Genomic DNA, 14,145 nt, shown 5'->3' on the forward strand with positions numbered 1-14,145 from the left:
GCCCAGGCCCAGAAAAAGAATAACACTTCATCCCACCTGATGGATGACGCTTCTTTGTTGGTATGTTACAGACTATTATTATTTTTATTTTTTTGGCTTGCATACATAAGTAATCAAACACCTCTATCTTTTAGTTTTAGGTTTACACTTATTGACACATCTTCTTAATAAAAAATCTCTGTGTAAAGCTTCTAATTGCTGATCCCAAAATTCTAAAGACTGTTGTTGCAGCGAAATAGTTCTTATGAATATGTATACATGCAGCATATGTCATTATGTTAGTATACTAAGAACTTCCTTTATATATAATATAATAATATTACTACATTATAATAATGTAGATTTTGCTTTACTCTTGTTGGAAGCTGGAAAGGTTTCAGGCCCTTGGCTCCAGGGGTGTGTTATTTATATCCCGCCCTGGAACTAAATCATGGACCTGTGAGGTTCTTCTGCCCAGATGTAAAGTCACTGAATCAGCATCTGCCTGCCTAAAGAGGATGGAGGCGTTGTTTGAATTTGTTGTGCAAGGTATTGTTGTATGTTAATGTAAAACAAGACATCATTAGATAAATAGTACGTTTTTTTTATAGCAGTCATGCCATATTGAAATCAATTAAACCCTTTAATTATATGGTGTTATTTAATTTATTTTTTGTTTGACTTCTGTTAATACTAGGTTGGAGTCAGTCAGAGAAAGTAGCAGCCTCAGCAGCAGAGATCCCACAGCCTCCTGTAGACAACTCACTGGCCACATCAAGTAAGTGTTGCATAGTTACATAATGTACTGATATTCCACCCTAGATGCTGTTTATAATTCCAAATTTTGTATTACTGGTTGCTTTTAGGTTATTATGGAGCCCCTGCTCTTCCCATTCCTTCCCCTTCAGCTCCTAATCTTGCCAGTCCTACCCCTCCAGCGCCTACCCTTTCCATTCCTACCACTCCAGCTCCTACTCTTTCCATTCCTACCACTCCAGCTTCTACTCTTCCCATTCCTACCCCTCCAGCTCCTACTCTTCCCATTTCTACCACTCCAGCTTCTACTCTTCCCATTCCTACCACTTCAGCTTCTACTCTTCCCATTCCTACCCCTCCAGCTCCTACTCTTCCCATTCCTACCCCTCCAGCTTCTACTCTTCCCATTCCTACCACTTCAGCTTCTACTCTTCCCATTCCTACCACTCCAGCTCCTACTCTTTCCATTCCTACCACTCCAGCTTCTACTCTTCCCATTCCTACCACTTCAGCTTCTACTCTTCCCATTCCTACCCCTCCAGCTCCTACTCTTCCCATTCCTACCCCTCCAGCTTCTACTCTTCCCATTCCTACCACTTCAGCTTCTACTCTTCCCATTCCTACCCCTCCAGCTTCTACTCTTCCCATTCCTACCACTTCAGCTTCTACTCTTCCCATTCCTACCCCTCCAGCTCCTACTCTTCCCATTCCTACCCCTCCAGCTTCTACTCTTCCCATTCCTACCACTTCAGCTTCTACTCTTCCCATTCCTACCCCTCCAGCTCCTACTCTTTCCATTCCTACCACTCCAGCTCCTACTCTTCCCATTCCTACCCCTCCAGCTTCTACTCTTCCCATTCCTACCACTTCAGCTTCTACTCTTCCCATTCCTACCCCTCCAGCTCCTACTCTTTCCATTCCTACCACTCCAGCTCATACTCTTCCCATTCCTACCACTCCAGCTTCTACTCTTCCCATTCCTACCCCCCCAGCTCATAATATTGCCATCCCTGCTCCTGGAGGAAACAAGAGGAAGGAAAATAATGGTGGGTGTATATGTTTTTACAAACATGTATCTAATTTATTTTTGAGACAAACAATCTAGTGGTTGTTTTACATTGGAAAATTAATGGACATTTCACCAAAAACAAATTGTGTATTTCAGATTGCTCTCACAGCAGCCAGGAAGTATTCAAGGGAGATATTTTGAAGGAACGAGTTAAAGAGGTTGGTCAGCCATTACCTGATATGGATAAAAACTAGGCAGTAGAACATTAAAGAATGGATGTTAATGCAAGGTTAGAACTGAACTTATTAACACACAAGACTTATCTACATTGCACATAATGATATGACATATTATTTTCCACTATTATTTCACATATGTTTTACATTTGTGGTTCAAGATTTTATTTGTCACATACACAGTTATATAGAGAATATATAATCAGCAGTGAAATGTAAAACAGGTCGCTCCATGCAGAGTGCCATTATTATCATAATACAAACACAAGAAGAAATCTGAATATATATGTATATATATAAACTAATTGTGTACAGAAGTATTAGACTAATGCTTCTTTAGGTGAACAGAAATGTACAGAGATACTTACATAAATATTTGGGTGAACAGAAATTTACAAGACGTGCAATGAAGAACAGGTTATTGTATATACTATATGTAGACAACTCAAAATACAGTCCAAAATAAAGAGGCTTTTATTTATGAAAGTGTATTGTTAGTTATTTCACGTATAAGCCTACTTAACTAATGTACTTTAAATGTAGACCTACAGATTACGTTTCTTACAGTTATTAGGTTTTTTAACACTTTTGCTTCATCATTAGGGGGTTTTGTGTGTAGATTGAGGGGGGAAATTATATTAAACTATTTTAACACAAGGCTGCAGCAGAACAAAAAATGTGAAAATAGTGAAAGGGGTCTGAATTCCTTAGTTGTGTAGCTGGCAGTATTGACAACAATCAAACTAACTTAATATTCTGTTTTCATTAGGGAAGGAAGGAATACCTTCTGAAATGGCACCCTTGCAGTTTATGGTATGCATGGAAATCTTTACTCTTTACCTCCTTTTTGTTTTCAGTGCTGTTTGTTTGTCTTTAAGCAGGATTACACAAAAACTACCAGCATGAGTTTCATGAAAGATGTATCATGGGTCAAGTAAGTACCCATGACATTTTAGAGCGGATCCAAGTCACGGGGCAAAGTTTCACATTCGCTAGTGTTGTGCCATACAGCATTTTCGCATAATCATTCCTTTCTTTTTATGGCCCTAATTTGTTGGTAGTTTCAGTAGTTAAATACACAAAAATGGCAAAAATGTAATTTAAGTATTTGAATTAATATACAAATAAGAATGCATTTGAACTACTTGGAAGCTACAGCAAATTCAGTCAAATTAATAATTTAACTGTTTGTAGTTCACGACTCCCCAACACTGGTAAACATTATTGCCAGTTTATTATTTTTTCTCAAAGGCCCCAAGTTATTAATTCATTAGCCAACATATATAAAAAAAATGTGGGCTACACAAAGTTATATTGGATAAATATTTCGGGATGATTATAAGATTTTATTTCAGTTTATCTCTTTCTGTAGTGTTTATAAAATTGCACTCTACTTAGTAAAAAAGCTTGACAAAGTATGTAATATTTATCCATGTTTTTTACATAACATTCAGCCATTTTTGTCACCATGTAAGTGATAATGAATCAAATGTGTCAAATGACAACACCCTTCTTTTTTTTAAGTAGTTTTGTAAGTTCTTGAACTCTTAAAACAAATACTTGTTACACATAACATGCATATGTTCTCTGTTTTCATTTCAGTGGAAAAAAATGGAGAAGCACCTGGGTGGAGGAGGATTCCTTCCTTATGTAGTGTGTGTGTGTGTGTCTGTGTGAGTGTTTAATAAACCGTTGTTATAATGCCTTCATTGGACTGACTCTTTTATGCACTTTCACATACAACACATTCTGTCAACGTGTTAAGCTAAGGAAAATAAACATTGTGTGACCTCAATAAAAGGGTCAAATCTCTTGTTGGTCTTAAGGGTCATGTCAGTAATTTCTTCACATATCAGCCTATGAAACATACGTTATACAGGACATAAATACACAATTATTTGTCAAATTTGAGACCTCTAACTGCTTGTGCGTTGCCAGGAGGCGGAACCAAAGCGTGGGAAAATTACATTCCTACGGGTGCTACAGAGTCTGAGATTGTGCAAGGTGTAACTTCACATCTCTCCCTTTACATCATAGTGGGACATTATATAACAAATTTCATCATTCTATGAGGTCTTCTTGTTAGAAATGTCAACCCTAGGTCTAAGCTTAATATCGAGCCTATGAACGGCATGGGTCAAACAGGCCTCATATCAGCAATGGAAACATATGTGATATAGAGAATAAAGACACACTTATTTGTTTAATTTAAAAGTTCCTTGTTATCTTAAATGGCATATTTTAAAGATGGCAAAGGTAGTCCATATCATCTGGTGTGACCAATATAAAGGCCTGTTTGAACCATATGCATTTTATGGGTATTAAACTTATAGGTTTACCATTTCTAACTGAACAATGAAATGTTGCATTAAACCGTTACATATGATACAAAACAAGGGAGCAAGTCGAAATCACACCTCATTCATTCATAGACCGTTTTACACCCCAAATCTATTTTTTCAGATTTGTGGCTCTGCCTTCTGTGAACTCAGAACCAGCTAGGGGTCTCACATTTCACAAATCAAATTTGTCACCAACCCCTGTATCAATAAATGTCCCATGCCAACATTTCCTAATGTCAATTTAACCAAAATCTAACAGTCTGAATAGTAAATGTGAAGGAACAATGCAAAGTCAATGCAAAACTGGGTGGGTCTGTGGCAGATAATTAATTGCACACAGATTTTATTTTATTTTTGAAGCACATATGACTTATGTTGCATTAATAAGAGGCACAAAATAATACAGAATCCTTTCACCGAACACGTCTGCAGTTGGATGAGCTTAAACAAAAACAGCATTATATATTAGACTGATGTACAAACCCGATTCCAACAAAGTTGGGGCACTGTAGAAATTGGGAGTAAAAAAGGGATGGAATAATTTACAGATCTCAAACTTATATTTCATTCAAAATAGAATATAGAGAACATATAATTTTGGATTTCATGAGGGCTACACATTCCAAATAAGTTGGGACAAGTCCATGTTTCCCACTGTGTTGCATCGTCTCTTCTTTTTCTAACAGTCTGCAAATGTCTGGGGACTGAGGAGACAAGTTGCTCAGGTTTAGGAATAGGAATGTTTTGCCATTCTAGACTAATACAGGCTTCTAGTTGCTCAACTGTCTTAGGTCTTCTTTGTCGCATCTTCCTATTTATGATGCTCCAAATGTTTTCTATGGGTGTAAGATCTGGACTGCAGGCTGGTCATTTCAGTACCTGGATCCTTCTTCTACACAGCCATGATGTTGTAATTGATGCAGTATGTGGTCTGACATTGTCATGTTGGAAAATTCAAGGTCTTCCCTAAAAGAGATGTTGTTCTAGAACTTGGATATACCTTTCAGCATTGATGGTGTCTTTCCAGATGTGTGAGCTGCCCATGCCACACGCACTCATGAAACCCCATACCATCAGAGATGCAGGCTTCTGAACTGAGCACAGATAACAACTTGGGTTGTCCTTGTCCTCTTTAGTCCGGATGACATGGCATCCCAGTCTTACAAAAATAACTTTATATTTTGATTCATCTAACCACAGAAGTTTTCCACTTTGCCACAGTCCATTTTAAATTAGCCTTGGCCCAGAGAAAACACCTGTGCTTAAATATGGCTTCTTTTTTGACCTATAGAGTTTTAGCCAGCACCAGTGAATGGCACGGTGGATTGTGTTCACCGACAATGTTTTCTGAGAGACACTGCCACTCTGAGAGGCTCTTTTTATACCCAATCATGTTGCCAATTGACTTAATAAATTGGTCCTCCAGCTAACTTTTCTGGCCTCTTATTGCTACCGGTACCAACTTTTTTGGAAATCCAATGAAATCCAAAATGAGCCAATATTTGGCATGACATTTTAAAATGTCTCATTTTCAACATTTGATATGTTATCTATATTCTATTATGAATAAAATATAAGTTTATGAGATTTGTAAATTATTCCATTCCTTTTTTACTCACAACTTACTTTTTATGGAATAGGGTTTGTAGTTGCTATAATATCCATAAAGTAGTCTTGGAGGTAGTCATTCAACAACTAACTGTCAGACTATGAGAGACTGTGTGAGAATGTGGTGCAGCAGGAACAATAAAGCCTAGCATACAAAGCAGATAAAGAATAACAGCAGAAAGATCACTATACGTCAGCTTTTATTTATAGAGTTAGTACCAAGTACATTAATTTGATCAGTTACAGGGCTGGTGGGTGGGGACTCTTCATCTGACACAGAAATAATTTTGCTAGTTTATTCATCACAATAAAGGCAATGGTATTTATGTAAATTAAATAAGGGAGACTATCTATTGAAAAAGGGTATGTCCAAAACCACACCCTCCAAACAAAACAAAAAAAAAACCGGCAAGCAAATGCAAAAACACATGTCAATTCACAAATTAGTTAGACATCTTCCAAATCACTGTACTCTGAGCTCTCGTATTCAAGTCCTTTATTCTCATCCGGTATCTCTGGTATCTCCTCAGACCAGTCTTCAGGGAATAGAGGTCCTAAAGCCAAGCTGTATCTTGAGGAAACGACTTTAATCTTCTCCTCCACATCAGCAAGCCTTTCCTGTAGAAGACACTGTAGCCCACAATGCCCCTCGTCAGTTAAACTGCCTAGGAGGAAATATAAAATGAAAAAGGCACACATTAATTCTTACCTGTTTAGACCCTTAACTTGACCCAGTTAAGATAGCCAACATACATTTCCATATCTGAACAGCATTGTAACATTCAATTCAGTTAACTTTATTTATCCCCGTAGGACAATTCAATTTTAGCCTACCAGTCATATCAACAAGACAACACTTAATCAAGCATTCAGAAACACTGTCAATGACATCATATTGCATTTGGGCACCAAAACAAAAAATACACAGGCCACAATACATAATACTAAGCAGCAACCAAAGTTCAAGTAGATAAATAAATAGATAAATAATAAGAATAAGTAATAAATAAATAATAAAAACGGCACTTCAGTGTTAACCCCATGTTCTTACCACGGTTTCCTCCAGACATTTCTGCAATCAGCTTCCTAATGCCATCAGCCAGCCCTCTGAGGTAGGTGCAGTGCTGTCTCATCTCCCTAAGAATTAGGATCTTCTCTTCTTGCAGCCGCATCTTTGACATGTATGCATCGAAAATCTTCTTCTTAGTGAGGATGTTTGTGGATTCTAAAGTCATACAAATGAGCCAGTCAACAGGATTGACCTGTAAGCTGCAATATAGTTGTATAGCATACATGCCCATTAAGCTGCGTCAACATCTGTTTGCTCAATGTAATCCCTCTCCCTCACAGAAGTTGTTCCATACCAGTGCTGTGAACCTCCCATGGCCATATAAGACTGTCCTCCCCACTGCCATGGCCCACCATAGAGAGTCGGCTCTCCACCATCTGCTCATTTATGCCCTCCTCCTCTGGCACCTGCTCATTGTATCGTTTGATTGCTTCAAAGAGTTTCCTTTTCTCTTCCCCCAGTTTCCGTCGCCGCATTTGTCGAATCTTGTTGCTGTCTATAATTTCCAAACACATGACAGAAACATAAAATCTAGACAAGAGATTCACAAGTCTTGTAAATAAAATAGATAATTCAACAACATACCTGTCTGATTATAAAGGCTTGCTTTTTTTTGATAGACACCCATACATATGTGCTCTATCGACCGCTGAAGGATATGTTGGTCATCCTGTCTGACATCTATAGAATCTTGGGAGGAGACAAAAGCATGAATAAATAACCACTTTGGAAAGGTCAATTTACATTTCTGATAAAATCTACCTGACAGTGCATCAATGGCACTATATCCATTAGCACTATGCTGTATGTGCAGTTTGCAACAGTGGCTAAAACACCTTAAATATGATATTCATTTAGGAACGTAATGTGTTACAAAATAAAGTAATGTAATTACAGTAACACGTCCTCAACACTGTCGAGCACACTATGCTGTAACTGTAAACAGCCTATTATTTATAACGTCAATACTGTACCATCAGTGGCCCACTGTCTGACGTCATGTACCCACTGCTGGACCATGTTCTCAGGACACCCAAGCTCACGGCTCAAGTTCTCCAGCCTCTGGGACTCAGCCTCAGCCTTTCGGACGGTCTTCAATAAAAATGCAAACAAACAATTGCCTTTGCCATCTTGGACCAGATTAATTCTGTGTAATATGGTCAATACCTTGACATATCTGTTGGACAATGCAAGATGAAGGCCATCATGCTTGCGTCTATTCCACCCAATTGCATGTACAGTCAGCATGTCATTGCGAGCTTTTAGAAAACATATTCAAATGTTACTGGACGGCCTATTCAAATTTAATTAAAATAAAGGTTTCGCTTCTGTATTTTTGTATAAAGAATGAAAGACTAATGAAAGAATAGCTGAAAGAACAAAACATTTGTATTAATGTAATAAAGGAGAATCACATACCAGATTTGGTCATGTACTTCGTTGTGAGAGCACAACGAGAGAGGAAACTGTTCACCATTTCCACCTCTTCCCCTGCAGTTGCGCCAGCACCCTCCTGATTCCTACCACTCCAGACAATCTAACAAATGTGTGAAAAAGTTATTGGTTAGGGATGCACCAATCTCAGTTTTGCAAAGACATAAATTGTGCATTCCCATTATCAATAATTAAATTAAATAAAAATAGTAAATAGTATAATAAAGACAATACCTCACACTTAGTTGAATGGGCCTTGGCGTGCATGACTGACAGAAATGGTCTCATTTGAAGAAGAGGGCTCAGTTCAGGCATAGAGACTGACATCTTCTGAAGATAGGGCCAGTACTTGCATGAGATGTCAGTGCAGTAGAAATGTATGTTTGTGGCTGCCTGAAGCTCCTTCTGCAGGAATAGGGGATACGCAAAGATCTCCCCCCTGTACATGTTGAGACCCTTTAATATCACCCCATGCCTGCAAACAGCTACCTCAAGACCCTCTTCATCAAGTTTGCTAGCTCTTCTGGCAGTCTCCCTGGCAGCAGACCACTGAGTAGCACCACAAGTGCCTTTTCCTGGAGTCTGCATGAAAAAAAATTATAGATATATTAGATGGCAAAAATACTGCATTTACACAGCAGGGCTACAAATTCTGAATTACTAACACTTTTCGCTTTACTCCTGATTTCTTCAACGAAAGAGGATACGTCCACATCTTTGGCAATGAAGATGCCCTCAAAGTATGGTTCCTCTGACCTCAATGAAAGCAGAAAAAAGGCATATTCAGTGGCAGAAACCATTTGTTCAGTAGGTTTTAAAAGTTGTAAAACAACTTAAGCAAGGCGCACAGCTGCAAAATACAAAATTATCACCACATGGTTCTTCGTACTGGATTTTAAAGTGTGGCAAATTTATATTTATATCTGGTATCAAATGTGTCATGTTGTTGTAGTGTGGTGATGTATGACAATTCTATAAAATGGTGCAGAGTAATGGCCAATGACAGCAAAAGAGGAAACCAGGGAGGAAGCAGAAACAAGTACAGCAGATCATGGAACTTTGAATAATTATCTCATTAGAAATAGAAGCGTCTGTGTTGTGATAACATGAGCTACTATGATGTAGTGCCCCTGTCACAGAGTGATGTTGTGCAGTGTATACTGTACAGCAAAGCCATGTAGTGTGGCATCTTGCCTTGCATTACCCTTTAGAGTGTTGAAACCTGTACAGTTTTCTGTTGCCGTCTGCAGAAACCGCAAGCATGTTGGGTGTACATGCTGGGCAGGTGAAGTGCTCCACATTTGCCATTTTCTCACATAAAAACTGGCAGAAAGTGTATTCCACAAAGCTCCTTTGAAATGCATCTCCATGTATTTTACCGCTCTGTAAATGTGCAAAAAGTTAAGAGAAAAGTAAAATGAAATAGCCAATGGTCTCTAATTAAGGAAATCTTCATCCACACAGAACATACCCTTCCAAACTGCTCTGTCCTCTGCTCTAACAACCGCAAAAAGCCTTGTCTTGACAAACCCGGAGCAACGGTTTTCATCTCCTCAAATGTGCTGAATACATCCACTGAAAACAATGTTTCAGAATTTACAGATGCTGGCCAATACCCACTTCTTATGAGGTCGCTTCTGTCAGGTGTCCATTGTGATAGACACACTCTGCATGCCAAATTGGGCAAGTACAAGTCATAACGACCTAAAAAGAATCAAACGTATGAATATCTTGTGACCCTTAACTGCAAAACCAAAAAATAAAGCCTACCTACCATTTATGCAAACCAAAATAGTTACTCTTCCAGCAGATTCTGTGATGTTTGTTGGGTCACAGGTGCACAGTCGGTCAGGTCTCACTGTAGGCAACAGCCGAACTAAAAAGAAATTGCAGAAATTTTGAAAAGAGCTTAAAGGATTGTCTGATTGAGAAATGTAAATACTACAACACACACACAATAATCAGAGCAGTACCTTGATTTTTTAATGTACATCTGCCATTTTCTTTCACACAGCACACCGTTGGCGGAATGGGCCGGTAAAATCCATCAATGCACGACTCCCTGTTATGGAGTACCAGTTTTTTGTGGCAAATTATATCACACTCCATACACAGCCACTCTTCAGGCATGCAGTCTCTGCAACGAATAATGGCAGGAGATGAGCACTGACTGCATTTATTTTCCTTGACCACCCTGGAGAACAACAAGCAGTCCAGGTGGTAGGGCCTTGCTTTCTGCCACTCATCTTGGGCTGCAGACTGTCGCAAGCTCCATGATGATGATGTTGAAGGAGGACCATCTGAAGCTTCAACAGTTGTTGCCAGAATCTCCTGCAGTTTCTGCATCTCACTGTCTGAAAGAGGGACATGAAAAAAAGCTCCTTATGGATTCTACAAAGACCCCATTGTGGTTCTGGAAAGATTAAACTACTTGGCTACAATATAGTGAAGTAACAATAATTTTACACGGTTCATTTGATTAAAAAATGTCAATATGGAGTCATCCTACCAAGTAAGTGTTGAGACATGTTTTGTTCTGTCACCATGGATACCTCCTCAGCTGGGTCACAAGGATTCAGGACTGAAAGATATTGGGGTAAAGTCTCCCTTAAATACTTTTGCAGTTTGGTGCATGTAAGTAAATCAGACATAACACTCTACCAGAAAGAAAAAGAACTACCGTACTGTAATGTTACTGCATCACTCCTTGATGCAATGGTCAGACTAAATTTGTTTGGAAACATTACTTGCAAGGGGGCATAGGCATCCTGGAATGTGTGGGGAATGTAACAATCAAAAGCAGTGAAGTTATAGGCTATATTTACAGGTGATTTAACCAGAGAAGACATAGACCAACCTAGCCTGGCTCCAGACACACCTATTCAGAATATACAGTAGGATACAGATGACGACCAACCTGTAGCTGAAGAACGCATACGCGTTTTTCCGCTTCTGCTCTTTCTTTTCAGCAGTGGACGACCTTCACAGTCTCTCTCAATCCACTGAAATTTACTCTCCCGGTTAGGGGGTGCACTTTTCTCATCTTGTTTTTCCTTGCACCAGAGAAAATCAACATTACATGTAAACACATCAGCAGTGGGTTTTCTCCCATTTTTACTCACTGTATGAATCCCATTCATTTGCAAATTGAGCTGTATAACTAAAGATACTCACTTTCATTTGAGCCAAAAGCAGGTCTGCATGGAACATAGCATCCTCTGCTGCACCAATGTCCTGCTCAGCCATCTTAATTGCAACTAAAGACAACTAAATTGCTGACGTTAAAAGTCTATTGGAAAATTAAGACATTTACTGAGTGACCAAAGAACACCATAAAAATATTAAATAAGTTATTTAATATATTAATATCGCAAATGACGATAGACCTTATATAATTACATTTTAGTATATATTGTTGTCAACGCCTCTTATATTAATACGCCTCTCTTACCTGCTTAATGAAGTCCGAAGAGGAGGAAGTCCTCTTGTTCTGCCTTTATTTGGCGATACGCAATCTCGCATCGATTTTGCGCATTACCGCCACCTACTTGTTAGGAGAATGTCTAACGTTAGTTGCAAGCGGATCATTAACGTGCATTAACGGATATTTTCCCCGAATTTCCACAGCTGAAAAAAAACATGCAAATTTCACATTTGAGAGTATTACTCCAGTGACGTTATTTCAGTGTTTTGTTTTCTTTAAATTAAACTTTAGCAAATTACGGTGACGTCACGTCACGTGATGCGTTCGGGTATTTTTTTTTTCTGTCGTGTAGTTCTCACGTTTGGCAAGGGTATCCACTATTAATGTATTCTACCATACACAGCAAAAAATATATTTTGCTGGTTATGGTTAACATGGTTTAACGTCGATATAACACATTGTTTAGCTTTCACCTAAACGAGGAGCTGGGGGAAGCAAGAAAAATAGACGTTTTACTCATTACTTCAATAAAAATGTGACATTGAGACGTTTTTTCGGCATGGAACAAGGCAAATGAATGCTTTTCACCTTAAAAATATTGTTTATACATATTAAATAATTAAATAGAAAATTTCTCAGTGGTCTTCAATACAACAGAATGCCATTTTTCTCGATTTAATGAAAACTAAAATAGATCGTTATGGCAGAGCTTACAGCAATGGCGAGTAAAATAAGTGAACATCCGGGTATTTCTCCACGGGAACGTGTTAACGCAAACGTGTAAGATTCACGTCTGAGGTTGTTAAACTGTGACATCTACACGTTTTCCAAAGTGGACCAACGTGATTATTTCACGTCTTGTCGTGATACCGGGTTGGATGGAAAGAGTGAAGCACAGAACAGCGTTTCTCTGTCTGTCTGAAACTGGACTCCGGCTGCGCTCCTTCAGGTCGTCTGTTAAGTCACTCTTATCTTCCATCATGATGCAGGTAAGAAGAGCCATCCTGCTTTCCTTCAGGTGCTTTTGGAGGAAGGGGTTCATATATAGCTCTGTGAAAGTAACACTGCAGGAGCTTTGATTCTGTTAATCAGTCTCTTTTCTTCCATGATTGTTGCCAGAAGGTGGAAAGAAAACGTGCAGTTTGAAAAGTTTACATTATAGCCTATTTTTAAATAACTACCAATAGATGTCACTGTTACCATGAATGCTCTAAAGTTTTTATTTATTTATTAAATGCACAAAATAAAAAGCAGTAGTCAAACGTTTGAACTGAAGATTCTGCTTGTTTTGTAAATGCATGGCCCCTAAAGCTAAACAGCGATTTAATAGATAAAAAAAAATGCAATTTTCCAAACTTTATTTGAACTCTAAGTCAATTAATTAAATGCAAAAAAAAAAAAAAAAAAAAAATTAAACAAAATAAATAAATCATTTTTTTTTTTTATTCCAATCAAAATGTATTTTAAAGGAAGATTGCATGAGAGGACTTTTCAAGTGAAGCTTTTCACAGAACTGCAGTGGTAACATTTTATAAATCTATGGCACCTCAATGTTGAGCATTGATTTAATTAGCAATGCAATATACAAATTCACGCTGTAAACATTTGTATTTCACAAATATATCCCAAAAATTATTTTGGACCATGTGTCTTTGAGATATCAAATGCAAATGTATTTTAATGCAAGATTAACCAAAGCAGACACAAAAAACAGTATGGTATTGAATATGATAAAACAATAGACATCCCAAATTTAGCACTTTTTTTTCTTTTTTTATAAATGCATGGCACCTTGATGCTGAACATTGATTTAATCAACAATACAGAATACAAATGCATGCAATTTAATGCAATGTCATTGAATTAAAAGCAAAGTATTAAATAAAAATGGATTTGAAAAGAAGATAGCACAAGATGACTTGCAATTATAACTTTTCACAAATCAGAAATATGCATGCAATTCACAAATATATCCCAAAATGTATTTGGCCCAAATGTCATTGAAACAGTGTGTTATGTTGGAATTGATCCTCAATATGTATGCACTGGTCATCCAACACTAGTGAACATGCATAGTGTGGGAACTTCTAGAAATCACCAACACACTAGCTGATTAAAAGAGTTGATGAAGATAAAGGTGAAGTTAGTGAAGATTTCTTCTTTAGTGAAGAATATATTTTGGAGCACAAAGCTTATGGGTGCAATCTCGTCACAAAGTTCTGCTGCTGGTTGAAGAACAACAGCTTTGTTGTAAGCGAGTGAACTATTGAAATACCTTCATGGTGAGA

General features: G+C 38.0%; 2 protein-coding genes across 6 annotated transcripts in view; one reads left to right on the plus strand and one right to left on the minus strand.

The window, feature by feature from the left end:
• Nucleotides 1-6,113: 6,113 nt before the first annotated feature.
• Nucleotides 6,114-12,435, minus strand: LOC113052900 (uncharacterized). 5 transcript variants are annotated; one of them, XM_026217372.1, is made up of 17 exons: nucleotides 11,885-12,435; nucleotides 11,608-11,722; nucleotides 11,351-11,486; nucleotides 10,943-11,014; nucleotides 10,407-10,787; nucleotides 10,208-10,309; nucleotides 9,905-10,137; nucleotides 9,638-9,816; nucleotides 9,099-9,189; nucleotides 8,668-9,015; nucleotides 8,419-8,536; nucleotides 8,167-8,258; nucleotides 7,974-8,091; nucleotides 7,585-7,689; nucleotides 7,295-7,495; nucleotides 6,982-7,155; nucleotides 6,114-6,595 (listed from the first exon to the last, which is right to left on the minus strand). In XM_026217372.1, the coding sequence occupies exons 2-17, from the start codon at nucleotides 11,677-11,679 to the stop codon at nucleotides 6,378-6,380; spliced, it is 2,640 nt and encodes an 879-aa protein (XP_026073157.1). In that variant the 5' UTR covers nucleotides 11,680-11,722; nucleotides 11,885-12,435; the 3' UTR covers nucleotides 6,114-6,377. The 5 variants fall into 5 exon arrangements, with proteins under 5 accessions (XP_026073157.1, XP_026073158.1, XP_026073159.1 ...); XM_026217373.1 differs by having other exon boundaries at nucleotides 11,608-11,690; nucleotides 11,885-11,970; XM_026217374.1 differs by having other exon boundaries at nucleotides 11,608-11,700; nucleotides 11,885-11,951.
• A 48-nt stretch (nucleotides 12,436-12,483) lies between these two features.
• LOC113052902 (E3 ubiquitin-protein ligase Midline-1-like) overlaps nucleotides 12,484-14,145 on the plus strand; it is a 33,145-nt gene continuing 31,483 nt past the window's right edge. Inside the window, exon 1 of the mRNA XM_026217378.1 lies at nucleotides 12,484-12,846. The gene's annotated coding sequence lies outside the window, so the exon portion shown is untranslated. The remainder of the gene's footprint in view (nucleotides 12,847-14,145) is intronic.

Source organism: Carassius auratus, chromosome 34, assembly GCF_003368295.1.
Source record: "Carassius auratus strain Wakin chromosome 34, ASM336829v1, whole genome shotgun sequence".
Taxonomy (NCBI): Eukaryota; Metazoa; Chordata; class Actinopteri; order Cypriniformes; family Cyprinidae; genus Carassius; species Carassius auratus.

Bases quoted from the DNA above. Each gene is read 5' to 3' on its own strand.
- LOC113052900 (XM_026217369.1), bottom strand. From the start codon at position 11,573: ATGAATGGGATTCATACAGTGAGTAAAAATGGGAGAAAACCCACTGCT. The intron at 10,788-10,942 runs GTAGGATGACTC...TCCCTCTTTCAG, and splicing joins CATGTCTCAACACTTACTTG to ACAGTGAGATGCAGAAACTG. The intron at 7,496-7,584 runs GTATGTTGTTGA...TGGAAATTATAG, and splicing joins AAGCCTTTATAATCAGACAG to ACAGCAACAAGATTCGACAA.